Below are 15099 nucleotides of genomic sequence, written 5' to 3'. Positions count from 1 at the left end.
AGAACGTCGTCTGCATATGCAACAGAAGACAAACCAATATAACCGTAAGAAACAGAACTTTTAATGGGACGCAGGCACGATGCAAGCACAAATAGAAGACAATACGGCAGAAGTTGCAACCCATCTATTTCTAGCAGCAGTTTTCACACCATGAAGTGGTAAAAACCATGAGACTAAGCCGAAAATCTTCTGAGAAAAAAAGGAATAAGACAAGAGCTAAGAGCTCATATTGCACTTGTGACGAGGTCGGAAGAATCAAGCGCTCATATGGCATGAGCTCTACCAAAACTATAAGAATCAATAGATTAATTTAAAAGAAAAATCAGAGCCTTAATGCCGGCCGGCATTTAAAATAAGAGCTCTGAGACACAAGGTCCTTTTAAATATCAAAATTCATTAAGATTCGATCACCCACTCGTACGTTAAAAATAGCTCATTTTTCTAATTTTTCCTCTCCGTTCAGCCTCCCCAGATGGTTGAATCGGGGAAATCAACTTTATCAAGTCAATTTGTGCAGGTCCCTGACACGCTCACCAATTTTCATTGTCCTAGCACGTCCAGAAGTACCGAACTCGCCAAAGCACTGGAGTCCCCTAACTACCCCAAAGAGAGTGGATCCAGTCTGGTTTCGTCAATCACGTATCTACGACATTTGCTTATTCTACCCACCAGGTTTCATCCCAATCTCTCTACTCCAAGCGTTTTCCAAGGTTTCCGGTTTCCCCCTCCAAATCTCCCCCATGTCACTAGAGCTGGTCAGGGTTTAAAATAAGAGATCTGACACATGAGTTCCTTTTTAATATCAAATTCAAAAATACCTCACGAACGGTCATCCGCTCGTAATTCAAAAGTACCTCAATTTTTATAATTTTTCCGAATCAACACACCCTCCAACTCCCCCAAAGAGAGCGAATCCATTTTGGTTATGTCAATCACGTATCTAGGACTTGTGCTTATTCTTCCCACCAAATTTCATCCTGATCACTCCACTCTAAGCGTTTTCCAAGATTTCCAGCCCCCCCCCCCCCCCCACATCCCCCCAATGACACTGGATCCGGTCGGGATTTGAAACATGAAATCTGAGTTACGAGGTCCTTCTAAATATGAAATGTCATCTGATCAAATTCAAGATCTGATCATTCCTTCGTAAATTAAAAATACCTCATTTTTTCTAATTTTTCAGAATTACCCCTTCCCCCCACTCCCCACAAGAGAGTGAATTCGTTCTATTTATTTCAATCACGTATCTAGGACTTGTGCTTATTTTTCCCACTAAGTTTCATCCCAATCCCTCCACTCTAAGCATTTTCCAAGATTTTAGGTTTCCCCCTCCAATGTCACCTGATCCGGTCGGAATTTAAAATAAGAGCTCTGAGACTTGATATCCTTCTAAATATTAAATTTAATTAAGATCTGATCTAATTTGCCCAAATGAACCGTCCTCCCACTCCCCCCCCCCCCAGATGGTCGAATTGGGGAAACAACTATTTCAAATTTAATCTCGTCCGGTCCCTGATACGCCTACCAAATTTCATCGTTCTAGCTTATCTGGAAGTGCCTAAACTAGCAAGACTGGGACTGACAGACCGATCGACCAAAGAATTTGTCATCACTGCAGGTCACTCGGTAAATACCAAGCGCCATACAAAGTAATTTTTCTCTGGGGATGGAATAATAGGTTGAAGGTTGGGTTTGGTATGACTTATTTTGGAAAAGGATTATTTCCAGGCTTTGAGCAATCCATGAGTGGAAGTAGTTATAGGCCCTACTAAACTGAAGAAAATCTCGACTTTCTTAAGACTTTAAACCCCCTCCCCCTCGCCCTATTTTAGATAGGGCTTTTGATATCAGAGCTCGATATAAGCCCTGATCCTAGTCATCTTTGGCCTAGCTTTCATTTGGATCCATTGCTCCTTTCGCAAGTTATACTAAATTAAACCAAAAGCTTGACTTTTTTTCAGCACTTAAAACCCACTCCCCCTCGTTCTATTTGAGCTAGGGTTTTCACCTCAAAACTTGATGCCTGTCACGGTCTTAGGCACCTTTGGTTCAATCTTCACTGAGATCCATCAAACTCTCGCAATTTACACTGAATTAAATGAAAAACTCAACTTTTTGTTAGCACCTAAAGCCCCCTCCCCCTAATTAAGCTAAGGTCTTCATCTCCAAACATTATGTGTCTTATGGTTTTGGCATCTTTGGCTTGACTTTCATTGAGATCCATTAATTCAGTCGCATTAATTCAGTCCATTAATTCATCCATTAATTGAGTCATCCATTAATTCAGTAGTTAAACTGAGTCAAACAAAAAACTCAACTTTTTTAGCCCTGAAAGCCCCATCCTCCTCGCCCTAATTAAGCTTGGGTCTCCATCCCAGAATTCAATGCATATCATGCTCTGAGGCATCTTTATTCAGTTTTCATCGAATTCATCTCTCCATTTGCAAGTTACAGTGAACTAAATGAAAAACTCGAAATTTTTTAACACTTAAAGCCCCATCACCCTAATCAAGCTCAATTTCAATCTAAATAGTTCAATTTTAATACAAATCTCACTGGCGGTTCTCCCGCTATTCTAGATTCCACAGACGGGCGGACAGACAGACAGATCTCAAAAACCTATCTTGATGGACATTTTCCACTATCCAAACAGGTGATGATGCCTGGATGATGATATGCTATTGTTTTCCTTTTTTTGGATCCAATGAGCCAACATGGCTACATAAGACGTTGCAAAATCCGTCCGTCGGTCTGTCTGTCTGTCCGTCTGTCTGTGTAATCATGTATTGGGGGAGAACCGCTGGTTGGATTTGGATGAAAATTTTGATGGCCAGATTTGGTGCCAAGGATCATGAGACTTATCAAGTTGAAAGATGAAGACCCTAGCTCAAATAAAACAGGGGGGAGAAGGCTTTACCTGCTTTTAGCAGAAACAACCGTTTTTAGTTTAATTCAGAGTAACTTGCGACTGGAGTGATGGATCTTTATGAAAATTGAACCAAAAAGATCTAAGACCATGACACATATCAAGTTTTGAGATAAAGACCCTAGCTCAAATTTAATAAGGGGGAGTGGGTTTTAATTCCTGAGAAATCTAAGTTTCTGTTTAATTTAGCATAACTTGCAAATGGAGTAACGGATCCAAATGAAAACTAGACCAAAGATGCCTAAGATCAGGGCTCATATCAATTCTGGTATCACAAACCCTATCTCAAATAGGGCGAGGGGGAGAGGGTTTCAAGTCTTAAGAAAGTTGAGTTTTCCTTTAATTTAGTAGGGCCTATAACTTATGAATGGAGTGACAAATCTGAAGTCAGATTCGTCTGAATACCTGAATTTGCTGGAACGAATTTGACAAAATACCACTGCATTGGATCCAGCTAAAATTCCCTAGACTTGTTTATTTCAGACAACATTTAGATGGACAAAGATTCATAGCTTCAGTAGTTTTACCAATAATATGGTCCTGAAGATGATGAAATGATGGAAATCTGGTTCAGTTGACGAGATGACAAAACTTAAACACTTATGTCAGAAATATAAGCCCAAATAGACTACAGTATGCAACATTTAGCACAAAACAAGAGACTTTAGCTCACTGTCGACCAGTGAACTGTGAAATAATTTCAATTTTCTTTGTTATATAACTTTTAAACAAAAATTAAACCAAGTTTTAGTAATACTATAATTTTTTTTGTCAAAAACAAATACCTTATTTCATATCCAAAATAGGGCATGGAGCTATATCTGAGTTTACTCTAAATCTAAAGGGCTATGTTTTCTTGTACATTGCCAAAGCACAGACACACAAAAGCTATATCTGAGTTTGCTCTAAATCTAAAGTTGATGTTTTCTTGTACATTGCCAAAGCACACACACACACAATTTTCGTGTCAAAGGTAAAGTATTTGAAAAACAAGTACATTAAAAGTATCTTAAGTAATAAGTATTTCGTAATCTTACTTAAGTGTCAAGTAATAAGTACACCCTAGAGTTTTTACTTAAGGACAAGTACAAATAATGGAAAATTTTACTTCAGTAGTACTTCAAGTAGTACTTCAAGTAAGTGACAGCACTGGTAGTGATATTCTCTTATGTTAAGGAACCGGCAAAAGTTGTGGGTTTAAAGTGAGTAAAAAATGAAATTGCCCAAGGAGGATCAGTATCTCTATATGTATGGAAGAATTGACCCAGGATAATATTTTCCCATTGGTATAGCCTGAAAGACAACTTTAGACTGTCATAAAGGATAAAGGTAAAGTGAGCTTCACCATAAATAATAAAATAATCTGGTAAAAAGATGAATTGTGAACTGTCAAGAAATCAAGGACTGGAATAGTTATGTGCACCAATGTCCCTGGTTTCAAAGAAGAGAGCACAAATTATTGTGTTTGAACACTAAAGAAGAGAACACTAACACAGAAGGGAAGATAATCGACTATGGTCTTCCCTGCTGAAATGTTTGGAAGAGAACAGACAGCTAAGAAACTAATGTAACTGTTACGCTTTGAAGCATTGCGAATGCTATAAAGCATTATAAAGACAAGCATACGATGGAAATCGACTGATCTGATCTCCAAAACACACTGGGATCACAGGTAATGAATTGGCAAATGAAGGAGCTAAGGCTGGGGCATCACTGACATGCTGGGGACTTGAACCTTTATTTCTATGTCTCAAAGAGGTACTTACGTGTTATAGCAACCACACCGAAGAAATGAAGTTATGTTCATCCTAATGAAATATATCAAAATGTAATGAAAAAATAATACTTTAGTAACAAAATTATGGAAAGCAGGCCGCCTAAAACGCATTATATTAAATACTTAATCTAACCACCTCTAGATATTAAATATTCAATTGAAATTTACCTGCATAGCTACTGTTTATCTCGCTCAGGCTAAGTTGATTATCTCCGAATGAACATATACCCGATTTCACTACAGATCAAGTCTGGTCGCTATAACATGTAACTAAGGGGAAAAGGTGACAGAAGGGGTGGAGTAAAATTGGCCTGAAAAGGAAACAAAAAGAAAGGATCCCGAATTTTATTCGCATATTGACTAGACATCTTTTAGGGCATAATAGTTCTGAAACAAGAATGGCTACTGGACCATTGCAGGTGTTGAGGATTCTCACAATCATCTCATCTGAGTATGTGGCAATACTTCCAAATGAGCAAAAAACTATGAGATGACCGTGGAAACAAGTAGACACCTAATAGAATCCATCATTCAAGGATTAGATGCTGGCTTGAGGCACTTCATAAATTTAACTTTGAGCTGGATGATACAAAAAGGAAGGAGATGTCCTGCAGCTTGTAAAACCTATAGTAAGGATACATATAGTAAGGATGAGGAAATCCAACATTTGTCACCTCCCTCCACTAATAATTAGGTTTTTTAGGTGTGGGGGTCTTTTTAGCCTCGACTCAATTTGTAGAGCACCCCATAATAACAATAACACAACTTAAAATTATTTGAAGTTGGTAAAATATTGATTAGGTCTATCAAATTTTAATCTTGTTTATTCCTTATAGTTGAAAGTTCTTAAGCCGAACTGGCCAGACATGACAATAAACAATCAAGCGAGATAAAACTCTACAAAAAGAAAACTTCAAACGAGACGACGGCCAGTAGAATTGAAAGACTAAAACAACGCGGAAATTTCGCCTGTATCCAAACAAGGCGTCTTCAGCACAAGATAGAAAATTAAAAGAAAACTAATCTAAAACAAATAAAAACCACCACCAATAATAATAAATACAATTGTCGCTACTTATCCACGTAGGGAAAGGGAGGCTATAGCGAGGGAGGCTATAGAAATTAATAAACATATATTTGCTAATATTTCAATAAATAGAGAAACAGGGAATTCAAATATTGACCCAATTTATGATATTCTTTTGAAAAATGAACCAATAGTCGATGGGGGAATTAAATTTTACACAATCACCAGGGGACAAGATTACACACTAGACCAAAAAGAATTGCTTCAATGTTAGCTTACAAGAGGATTATTTCGCAACAGAATAATTAACTAAGTTTCAGTTTTCATAATTTTTCTTCAGTTGCTCTTTGATTCTCATTGAAGTAACTCAAATAGCTTAAGTAGCGACAATTGTATTTATTATTATTGGTGGTGGTTTTTATTTGTTTTAGATTAGTTTTCTTTTAATTTTCTATCTTGTGCTGAAGACGCCTTGTTTGGATACAGGCGAAATATCTGCGTTGTTTTAGTCTTTCAATTCTACTGGCCGTCGTCTCGTTTGAAGTTTTCTTTTTGTTGAGTTTTATCTCTCTTGATTGTTTATTTTCCTTATAGTTAAACAATTACTCAAATTCAACTTTTCAGGAAACTATTATAAGCCTAAAAATAGACGCATATTTAACGCATCAAAACATTGAATTCACATCCTTTAAAAACTATTGAACCAATAAAGTTTTGTTTTATTATAGCCACCGAGAACGCAGTCCAACTTTGTGGTTCGTTACAAGCCGGATGAACAGCCTGCATTACGACCTCATCATGACACTTCAACATACACCCTGAACGTTGCCTTAAACAGGCCAGAAATTGATTATGAGGTATTAACTTTAGTATTTTTTGTATGAAGGGCTTAGAAACATGAAATATATATATTATATATATATATATATATATATATATATATATATATATATATATATATATATATATATATATATATATATATATATATATATATATATATATATATATGTGTGTGTGTGTGTGTGTGTGTGTGTATGAACGACACATCATTCGCACAGAATTGTGATTTATGGATATTTCTTCTGGGTTTGGTCTGTTTTGACGGGCGTTTTTGGGCTGAAATCCTCTTCCTAGCTAAATTATCTACTATGGATTGCCTTGCCGTTGTAGCATAATATTTGTAGGCATGAACATATAATGAGTCGGAGGTAATAGGCTTTGGACTGTCTGTGCAGGATTTCGGCTCTTGTTGATAGCAGAACATCGCAAAGTGCTGAAAATCATGTTGTGACCAGGATTGGGTCCGGGATTGCATAAAGCCTCTATTCATACTGGAGGTCCCAGAAACTTCTTGCTATCTGGCTCTAAGGCGGCTTAAGCGCTTCAATGCAGACTTGAGAAGATATGTTGATCCCCACCCTGCACTAGTATCTGGGATAATTGCTTTTCCGGCGGTCAAAATAATTTCAATGATTTAAAGAACATGAAAATTGGAACTTGAAATGTCACGACTTTGAAAAATGACTATCGTATCGACATTTTGACAAAAATTCAAACGGTTTGAACTGGACTTATTAGGATTTTCAGAAACTCGTATCCCAGGGGTAAGAAGCATGAGATTAGGTGATATAGAATTTGTTTACTCAGGAAGGAAGGATTGGGTACATTGACAGGGAGTAGGGCTTATGATGAATAGGGAAGCTGCGAAGTCTGGCTTAGGCTGGGAAGGCTTGTATATGCCCCTGTTGAACCGACTGACGGAGATACTATTGACTCAGATGAATTTTACTTATAATTACTGGAGAAAATAGACAGGGTCCCAGGTAGAAATATGGTGTTTTTATTAGGAGATTTTAACGCCTACTTCGGTTGAAATAGAGATAGATTGGGCCAAATCCTAGCCTAGGTAAATTTGGTTTAGGAAAAGAAAACAGTAACGGCTACAGGCTTTTGCAATTTTGTAGGTAAACCAAGCTAGTTATAACCAATACGGTGTTTGTTCATGAAATGACCCATAAGTTAACATGGTATTCAAGTGATGGTTACACAGCAAACCTGTTTGACTATGTATTAGTAAACCGAAGACTGGCTGGATCAATACAAGATACTAGGGTATACAGGAATATTGTTATTGATGTTAAAAGTAAAGATCACCATCTAGTAGTATCTAGGGTTAATGTGAAGCTGAAATTTTGGAAGGGTAACTACCTCCCGGGAAGTTATGATGTTGGTATACTTTAGGATGATAATTTGAGAGAAACTTTCCAGGAACTGTGGAATGCTAAAGTTAGGAGTTTAGAATTTGACAACGTGGAAGATGGCTGGAAAATTTTTAGAAAAAACAATTTGTGAAGTTGCTTATGGTGTCTTAGGGAAGAAAGTTAAGACTGTAGCTAGGAAAATTAGTGAAAAGGCTTTATGTTTAATATAGAGAAGAATGGATTTGTACAAGAATTATCTGAGTGATAGATCATATGAAAACAAAAGGAATGTAAAGAAAGTGGAGAAAGTGGTAAAGTATGAATTAAGGAGGTGTGAAGTGAAGGCCATGAATAAAATTACCAAGGATCTGGAAGATGCAGCTAGACGGGAAAACAGTAGAATATTGTACTGGCATGTTAATAAATTGAAAGGTAGCAGTCAATCCGGACTTGTCCCAGTTAAAGATAGGAACGGGGCCACAAATAGTGATAAGGAAAGAGTTAAAGAGAGATGGACGGAACATTTTGAGAATGTGCTAAACCTAGATATAGTTGCAGGAAAAGGTATAGAGAAAAATGAGAAGTTTGTGATACCTTGAATGCGAAGGTAGATTTGTTTTGTGAGGAAGAATTAGCGACAGCACTAAAAGGATTAAAAAATAACAATGCTCCAGGTACTGATGGTGTGGTGAATGATTTTCTTAAATATGGTGGTTCTGAGGTTAGAAATAATTTACTAAAGATAAGGAATATGATTTTAAAAAAAAGGAAATTACCTAACAATTTTAGGAAAACATTAATTAAACCACTCTATAAGAAAGGTTATAAGAGTAAGCGTCGTAATTATCGAGGCATCTGTTCTCTGAAGGTAGCAAATTACTTAGTAATATGATACTTTTTACACTGAGAGATGCTGCAGACAAAGTTTTAAGAGAAGAACAGTGCAGTTTTAGAAAAGGTAGAGGATGTGTCGACCAAATTTTTACTCTTAGGTTAAAAATTGAATAGTACCTTAGTTGTCAAACACCTTTGGTTCTCAGTTTTATAGATTATGAGCAAGCGTTCGATTCTGTTGATAGGAGAGCTATAGCAAAGGTCTTATCCTAGTATGGTATTCCAGACAAATACATTATAGTGACGAGAATAATACTACCGTGGTTAAGTTAGGAAATGAGGTTAACAGCTGGTTTTGTATTAAATCAGGAGCTAAGCAGGGTTGTGTTCTATTTCTCTTCATTTTGATCATTTTGATGTACTTTATCTAAAGGAGCACAGGAAAGGCAATTGGAGACGACGGAATCAAATGGGGAGGAAATACTCTCCTGGACTTTGATTATGCTGATGATTTAAGCACCCTAGATGAAAGTGTGAGCAAAATGAATGAACTTTTAGAGGTTTCGCGAGTTCAGGGTGCTATAATAATTTGGAAAATTCATATTAAGAAGACCAAGTCATTAATGCTAGGAATAAGTGAAGATGAAAAGGTGACGTTGGGTAACGAAAAGATTGATCAGGTGAGCAGCTTCACTTACCTTGGTAATAATATTAGTAAAGAAGGTAGGAGCAGTGAAGATGTTAAAGTAGAATAGCCAAGGCTCAGAGTGATTTTTCACACTTAAAAAAAGTTTGGAAGAATAGGAAGATAAGTCTGCAAACCAAGATTAGGATATTGGAAGTTGCAGTGATGACAGAGATAAAATATGGCTCTGAAGCATGGGCGCTCCGAAAAGTGAATGAAGATTTACTAGATTTTTTCCAGAAAAATTGCCTATGGATTGTTCTGGGTACCTGGCTGACTGACCGTATTTCAAACAGTAGGCTGTACGAAAAATGTGGTTCAATCCCGCTTTCAATGGCTATAATGAAAGAAAGATTGAGATGGCTAGGGCATGTTCTGTAGGTGAAGGATGACTGGTTGCCGAAGATTGTCCCTTTTCGCCAACTTTATAGGCTAAACAGAAAGTAGGTCTTTTTCGTCTGGGGTGGGAGGATGTCATAAAGAAAGATTTAAGGAAAACGGGAACTTCTTGGGAGGGTGTAAAGAGGGAGGCTTTGAATAGATTGGGACGGAGGAGGAGCGAGTGCAGCTGTGTTGGTCTCAGGCAACTTGGTGCTGCGATGAGTTAATAGTAGTAATAGTAGTGAAGTAGTAGTAGTAGTAGTATTAGTAGTGTATACCTTCGTTTCTATATGAAGCCATTAAATTTTATGATATTACTTTTAGATTTAGAGATGCTGTGGATAAAGCTTCAAAACAAGAACAGTGTGGTTTTAGAAAGGGGAGAAGATGCGTTGACAAATTCTCGCTCTCAATAATTTCTTATATCACACTGATTTTTCATTGAAAAAAAAAAGAGAGAAAAATGGGTTTAATCGAAGTAAAGTAGTGGAACAAAGACACAAAAAATAACAACAAAACTAAATAAAAAATGCTTAGGCTCTACGCCCGGGAGCCTTTTTAAACGGAAAAAAGAAATTTGAGGAAGAAGAAAAAAACTATTTTTAGAATAAAGCCATTAAAAAAAGCGACAACTAACAAAAGAGAAGGAAGAATCAAAGAAAAAAAAAACAAACACAATATAAACAAATAAATATAACTCACGTTTTAAACACTTTCAGAACTGCAATTACTGTAATCACTGATATGACAAGCGAATATCTATAGTACACAATAGATAATTCTCCTCTTTACTGTCACATGAACAAATGAGATCTATTTAAAATGAAGACTACAATTATTTGAAAGACAATTCATAAAACCCTCGGTCACCACCCCCGATTAGTTTACTAGGTTAAAAACATTTGAACTGTATATGGCAACAGGTTATGCGTTGTAAATTGATGAGATTTTCTTATTTTCTAACTTAGTTGCCGTTCCTTGACTCTTCCCAGCTTTGACCTTATCTTGAATTTCGTTTACAAAGTCAATACTTGTTCGAGAGCTATTATGTACCATGGTACTGTTATAAATTATGACTTGCCTCCTAAATTAATTAGTATTAACCTTTAATTATTATTATTAACCTTTTGGTTAATACTAATGTGAATCTATGCATTTGCATAATCAAGTGGATAGCTTCACTTACGTGAATAGTGCTATTAGCAAAGATGGCGGTTGAGAATAGCCTGGTGTTTTTTTACAGTTGAAAAATGTTTGGAAGAATAGGAAGGTAAATTGGTGAAACAAGATCCGGATATTGGAAGCCACAGCAATGACAGTGATCAAGCATGGCTCTGAAACATGGCTTGAAAAGACGGAGAAGGGTTTCTTAGATGTTTCCCAGATGAATTGTTTATGGATCCTTTTGGGTACCTGTCTGAGTGACCGTATTTCAAACAGTAGGCTGTGCAAAAAGTGTGGTTCTATCCTTCTTTTTAGGGATATAATGAGGAAAAGGCTGAGATGGCTTGAGTAAATTCTGCAGATGAAGGATGGCAGATTGCCAAAGTTCGTCTTTTTTTCGCCAACCGAAAAGCAGGTCATCCCTGAACGGCGTGGAAATTGGTTTTAAGATATGATTTTTAGAAAATTGAGTCTTTGTGGGAGGGTGTAAAGAGGGAAGGCTTGAATACACTGGAACGGAGGATGAGCGTACGCAGCTGTGTTGGCTTCACGTGGCTTGGTGCTGCATAACATTGTCAGTTGCAGTAATCGAAACAGTTCATAATTATGAATAAACTGGACAGTTCAGTAAGTTGACAAACTATAAGCCAAGTGTATTTAGATTTTTAAACTCCTCACAAATCGCAGTTTTTTTTTCCAAAAGGTCCCCTGGAGAGATTAAAAAAAGTGTACATGTAGAAAAATGCACGCATAAAGTAGTGTGGTCACTCTTAGTAAAATCTGTATTCTTAGAATTTTGTTGTTGTTGCAAAAGCCCGTTTTCAAAATTGACGAAAAAGTAGAAATCATTTTTTTAAAATCTTTGAATATAAGTGAAAACGAGAGGCGCAAAACGAATGGGACTTTAAATGAGAATGGAGCTTCCAATGCGTTCTCCCTCGAGGGGTGGTGACCCCTGAAGCAAATATAGCCCTTAGCCAAAGAAAAGGGGAAACTTATATGACTTGCAACCTTGGCGATTTAGCATGGGGAGATGGAAATTTAAACTTCTTGCGCCGCCGACATCGCAGTGTCTTATAACTTCACTGACAAATTTTATGATCGATATTATGAGCAATAAATAAAAAAAACATACAATCCCAACTGAGATAGTGGGGTATTCCTGGTTCCAAGCCGTAGTAACTTCACTTTAGCTACAGAAGTCACTTGAAGTCAACATTTATGAGGAACGGTTGTGAAGAATCTCTGGGCTTGTTAGGTTTGTAAGGGTAATGTATTAATCTCTATGTCATTATAATTTGCTCTAATAATTTTTTTAATACATTTCGAAATGATAGTGATTGCAATGATGATAATGACGCACAGTTACTTCTCTATAGATGTTCGCTATCTATCTTTAGTAATGGTTACTAGGAAAGTAAATTCAAAGTTACTTTTCTGCCGTTCCAGCTACAACAAAATCAACAGCTGGAACAAAAAATTACTTTTCTGTAACTTTTAGTTACATGTTTTTATGGCACTTGGTATTTACCAAGTGACATATGGCAATCGCAAATTCTGTCGGTCTGTCTGTCGGTCCCGGTTTTGCTACTTTAGGCAGTTCCAGGTAGGCTAGGACGATGAAATTTGGCAGGCGTATCAGGAACCGGACCAGATTAAATTAGAAATAGTCATTCTCCCGATTTGAACATCTGGGGGGAGAGTGGGGTGCCGGTTAATTCGAAAAAATAGAAAAAATGAAGTATTTTTTACTTAAGAACGGTTGATCAGATCTTAATGAAATTTATGTTTGGAAGGATATCGTGTCTCAGAGCTCTTATTTTAAATCCTGACCAGATCTGGTGACATTGGGGGCCTAATGTCTCGGACAAAAAAAAACTAAAATCTCGGAAAACACTTAGAGTGGAGGGATCGGGATGAAACTTGGTGGAAAAAATAAGCACAAGACCTACATACATGATTGACATAACTAACGGATCCACTCTCTTTGGGGTAGTTGGGTGGGGGGGGGGTTGTTAATTCTGAAAAATTAAAAAAATGAGGTATTTTTAACTTACGAACGGGTGATTGGATCTCAATAAAATTTGATTTTGAGAAGGATATCGTGTCTCAAAGCTCTTATTTTAAATCCCGACGGGATTTGGTGACATTGGGGGAGTTCGGGGGGGGACATAAAATCATGGGAAACGCTTAGAGTGGAGGGATCGGGATGAAACTTGATGAGAAAAATAAGCAGAAGCCTTAGATACGTGATTGACATAATTGGAACGGATCCGATCTATTGGGGGGGGGGGGTAATTCTAAAAAATTAGAAAAAATGATGTATTTTTAACTTACGAAAGAGCGATCGGATCTTCATGAAACTTCATATTTAGAAGGACCTCGTAACTCAGATCTGGTATTTTAAATCTCAACCGAATCCAGCGTCATCGGGGGGCAGTTGGGGGGGGGGACCGGAAAGCTTAGAAAATACTTGAAGCTAAGAGATCAGGATCAAACTGGATGGGAAGAATAAAAACAAGTCTAACATACGTGACTGATATAACCGGACCGGATCTGCTCTCTTTGGTGTATTTGGGGGGGGGGGTAATTTGGAAAAATGAGGTATTTGTAGCTTACGAACGAGTGACCAGATCTTAATGAAATTTGATATTTAGAAGGATCTTGTGCTTTAAAGCTCTTATTTTAAATTCCGACCAGATCCTGTTACATTGGGGGGAGTTGGAGAGGGAAACCGGAATTCTTAGAAAACGTGAAAATTGGGGTATTTTCATCTTACGAATAAGTGATCGGATCTTAATGAAACTTGATATATAGAAGGATCTTATGTCTCAGATGTTCCATTTTCGGCTCGAATTGGATTCGGGGACATGGGGGTTGGAGGAGGGAAACAGAAATATTGGAAAACGCTAATAGTGGGGAGATCGGGATAAAACTTGATTGGAAGAATAAACACAAATTCTAGATACGTGATTGACATCATTGGAACGGATCCGTTCTCTTTAGAGGAGCTGGGGGGTGTTACTTTGGAAGAATTAGAAAAACTGAGGTATTTTTAACTTAAGAACGGGTGACCGGATCATAATGAAATTTGATATTTAGAAGAAATTCATGTCTCAGAGCTCTTTTTTCAAATCCCGACCAGATCTGTTGACATTGGGGGGAGTTGGAGGGGTAAATCTGAAATCTTGGAAAACGCTTAGAGTGGAGGCTAATCGGGATGAAGCTAGGTGGCTAGAATAAGCAAATGTCGTAGATGCGTGATTGCTGTAACCGTACTAGATTCACTCTCGTTGGGAGAGATGGGGGAGGGGTTCATTGCTTTGGCGAGTTTGGTGCTTCTGGACGTGCTAAGACGATGAAAACTGGTAGGCGTGTCAGGGAGCGGCACAAATTGACTTAATAAAGTCGTTTTCCCACATTCTACCATCTGGGGGGCTAAAGGGAGAGGAAAAATTAGAAAAAATGAGGTATTTATAACTTACGAGTGGGTGATCGGATCTTAATGAATTTTGATATTTAGAAGGACATTGTGACTCAGAGCTCTTATTTTAAATCCCGACCGGCATTAAGCCTCTGATTTTCCTTTTAAATCAATCTATTGATTCTTAGAATTTTGTTAGAGCTCATACCATATGAGCTCTTGGCTCTTAGCTCTTCTGGCCTCGTCATAAGTGCCATATGAGCTCTTAGCTCTTGTTTTTTAGGGAAAAAGCTAATAAACTTTAGCAAATAAACAGAGCTTAAAAACTACGTAACTGTGAAGCTGTTTAGTCGAATACTTAGGATTTAATAGTTTTTTTTTTTTTAAATCTACAAATTTTCTTTCTTTTGCTGCGGGGATAGTGTGTCATATTAGAGCTAAAAATAAGGTCTTAACACTTTCTTAAAACATTTTTCACGGTTTTTTCATTATGTCATATGAGCTCTTAGCTCTTGTTTTTAGGTAAAAAGCTAATAAGCTTTAGTTTTGAATTTGGAATGCAGCCAGTGTTTTGAACTTTTTCGGGGATATAACAGCATGTTTACAAAATCATGACCTTGCTGGAGTTATATTAAAACTAAGGCGGTACAAACGCTGCACCCTATTTCGAAGAGTAT

General features: G+C 37.2%; 1 protein-coding gene across 1 annotated transcript in view; it reads left to right on the top strand.

Annotated features, from left to right (window-relative positions):
- LOC136041501 (procollagen-lysine,2-oxoglutarate 5-dioxygenase 1-like) overlaps positions 1 to 15099 on the top strand; it is a 218580-nt gene that overhangs the window by 202712 nt on the left and 769 nt on the right. Inside the window, exon 15 of the mRNA XM_065726205.1 lies at positions 6459 to 6587. Within this exon, the coding sequence (XP_065582277.1) occupies positions 6459 to 6587 (129 nt within the window). The remainder of the gene's footprint in view (positions 1 to 6458; positions 6588 to 15099) is intronic.

The sequence above is a fragment of the Artemia franciscana genome, unplaced genomic scaffold (genome assembly GCF_032884065.1).
Source record: "Artemia franciscana unplaced genomic scaffold, ASM3288406v1 PGA_scaffold_23, whole genome shotgun sequence".
In the NCBI taxonomy this organism is placed as follows: domain Eukaryota; kingdom Metazoa; phylum Arthropoda; class Branchiopoda; order Anostraca; family Artemiidae; genus Artemia; species Artemia franciscana.
This window is presented reverse-complemented; position numbering and strand designations above follow the sequence as displayed.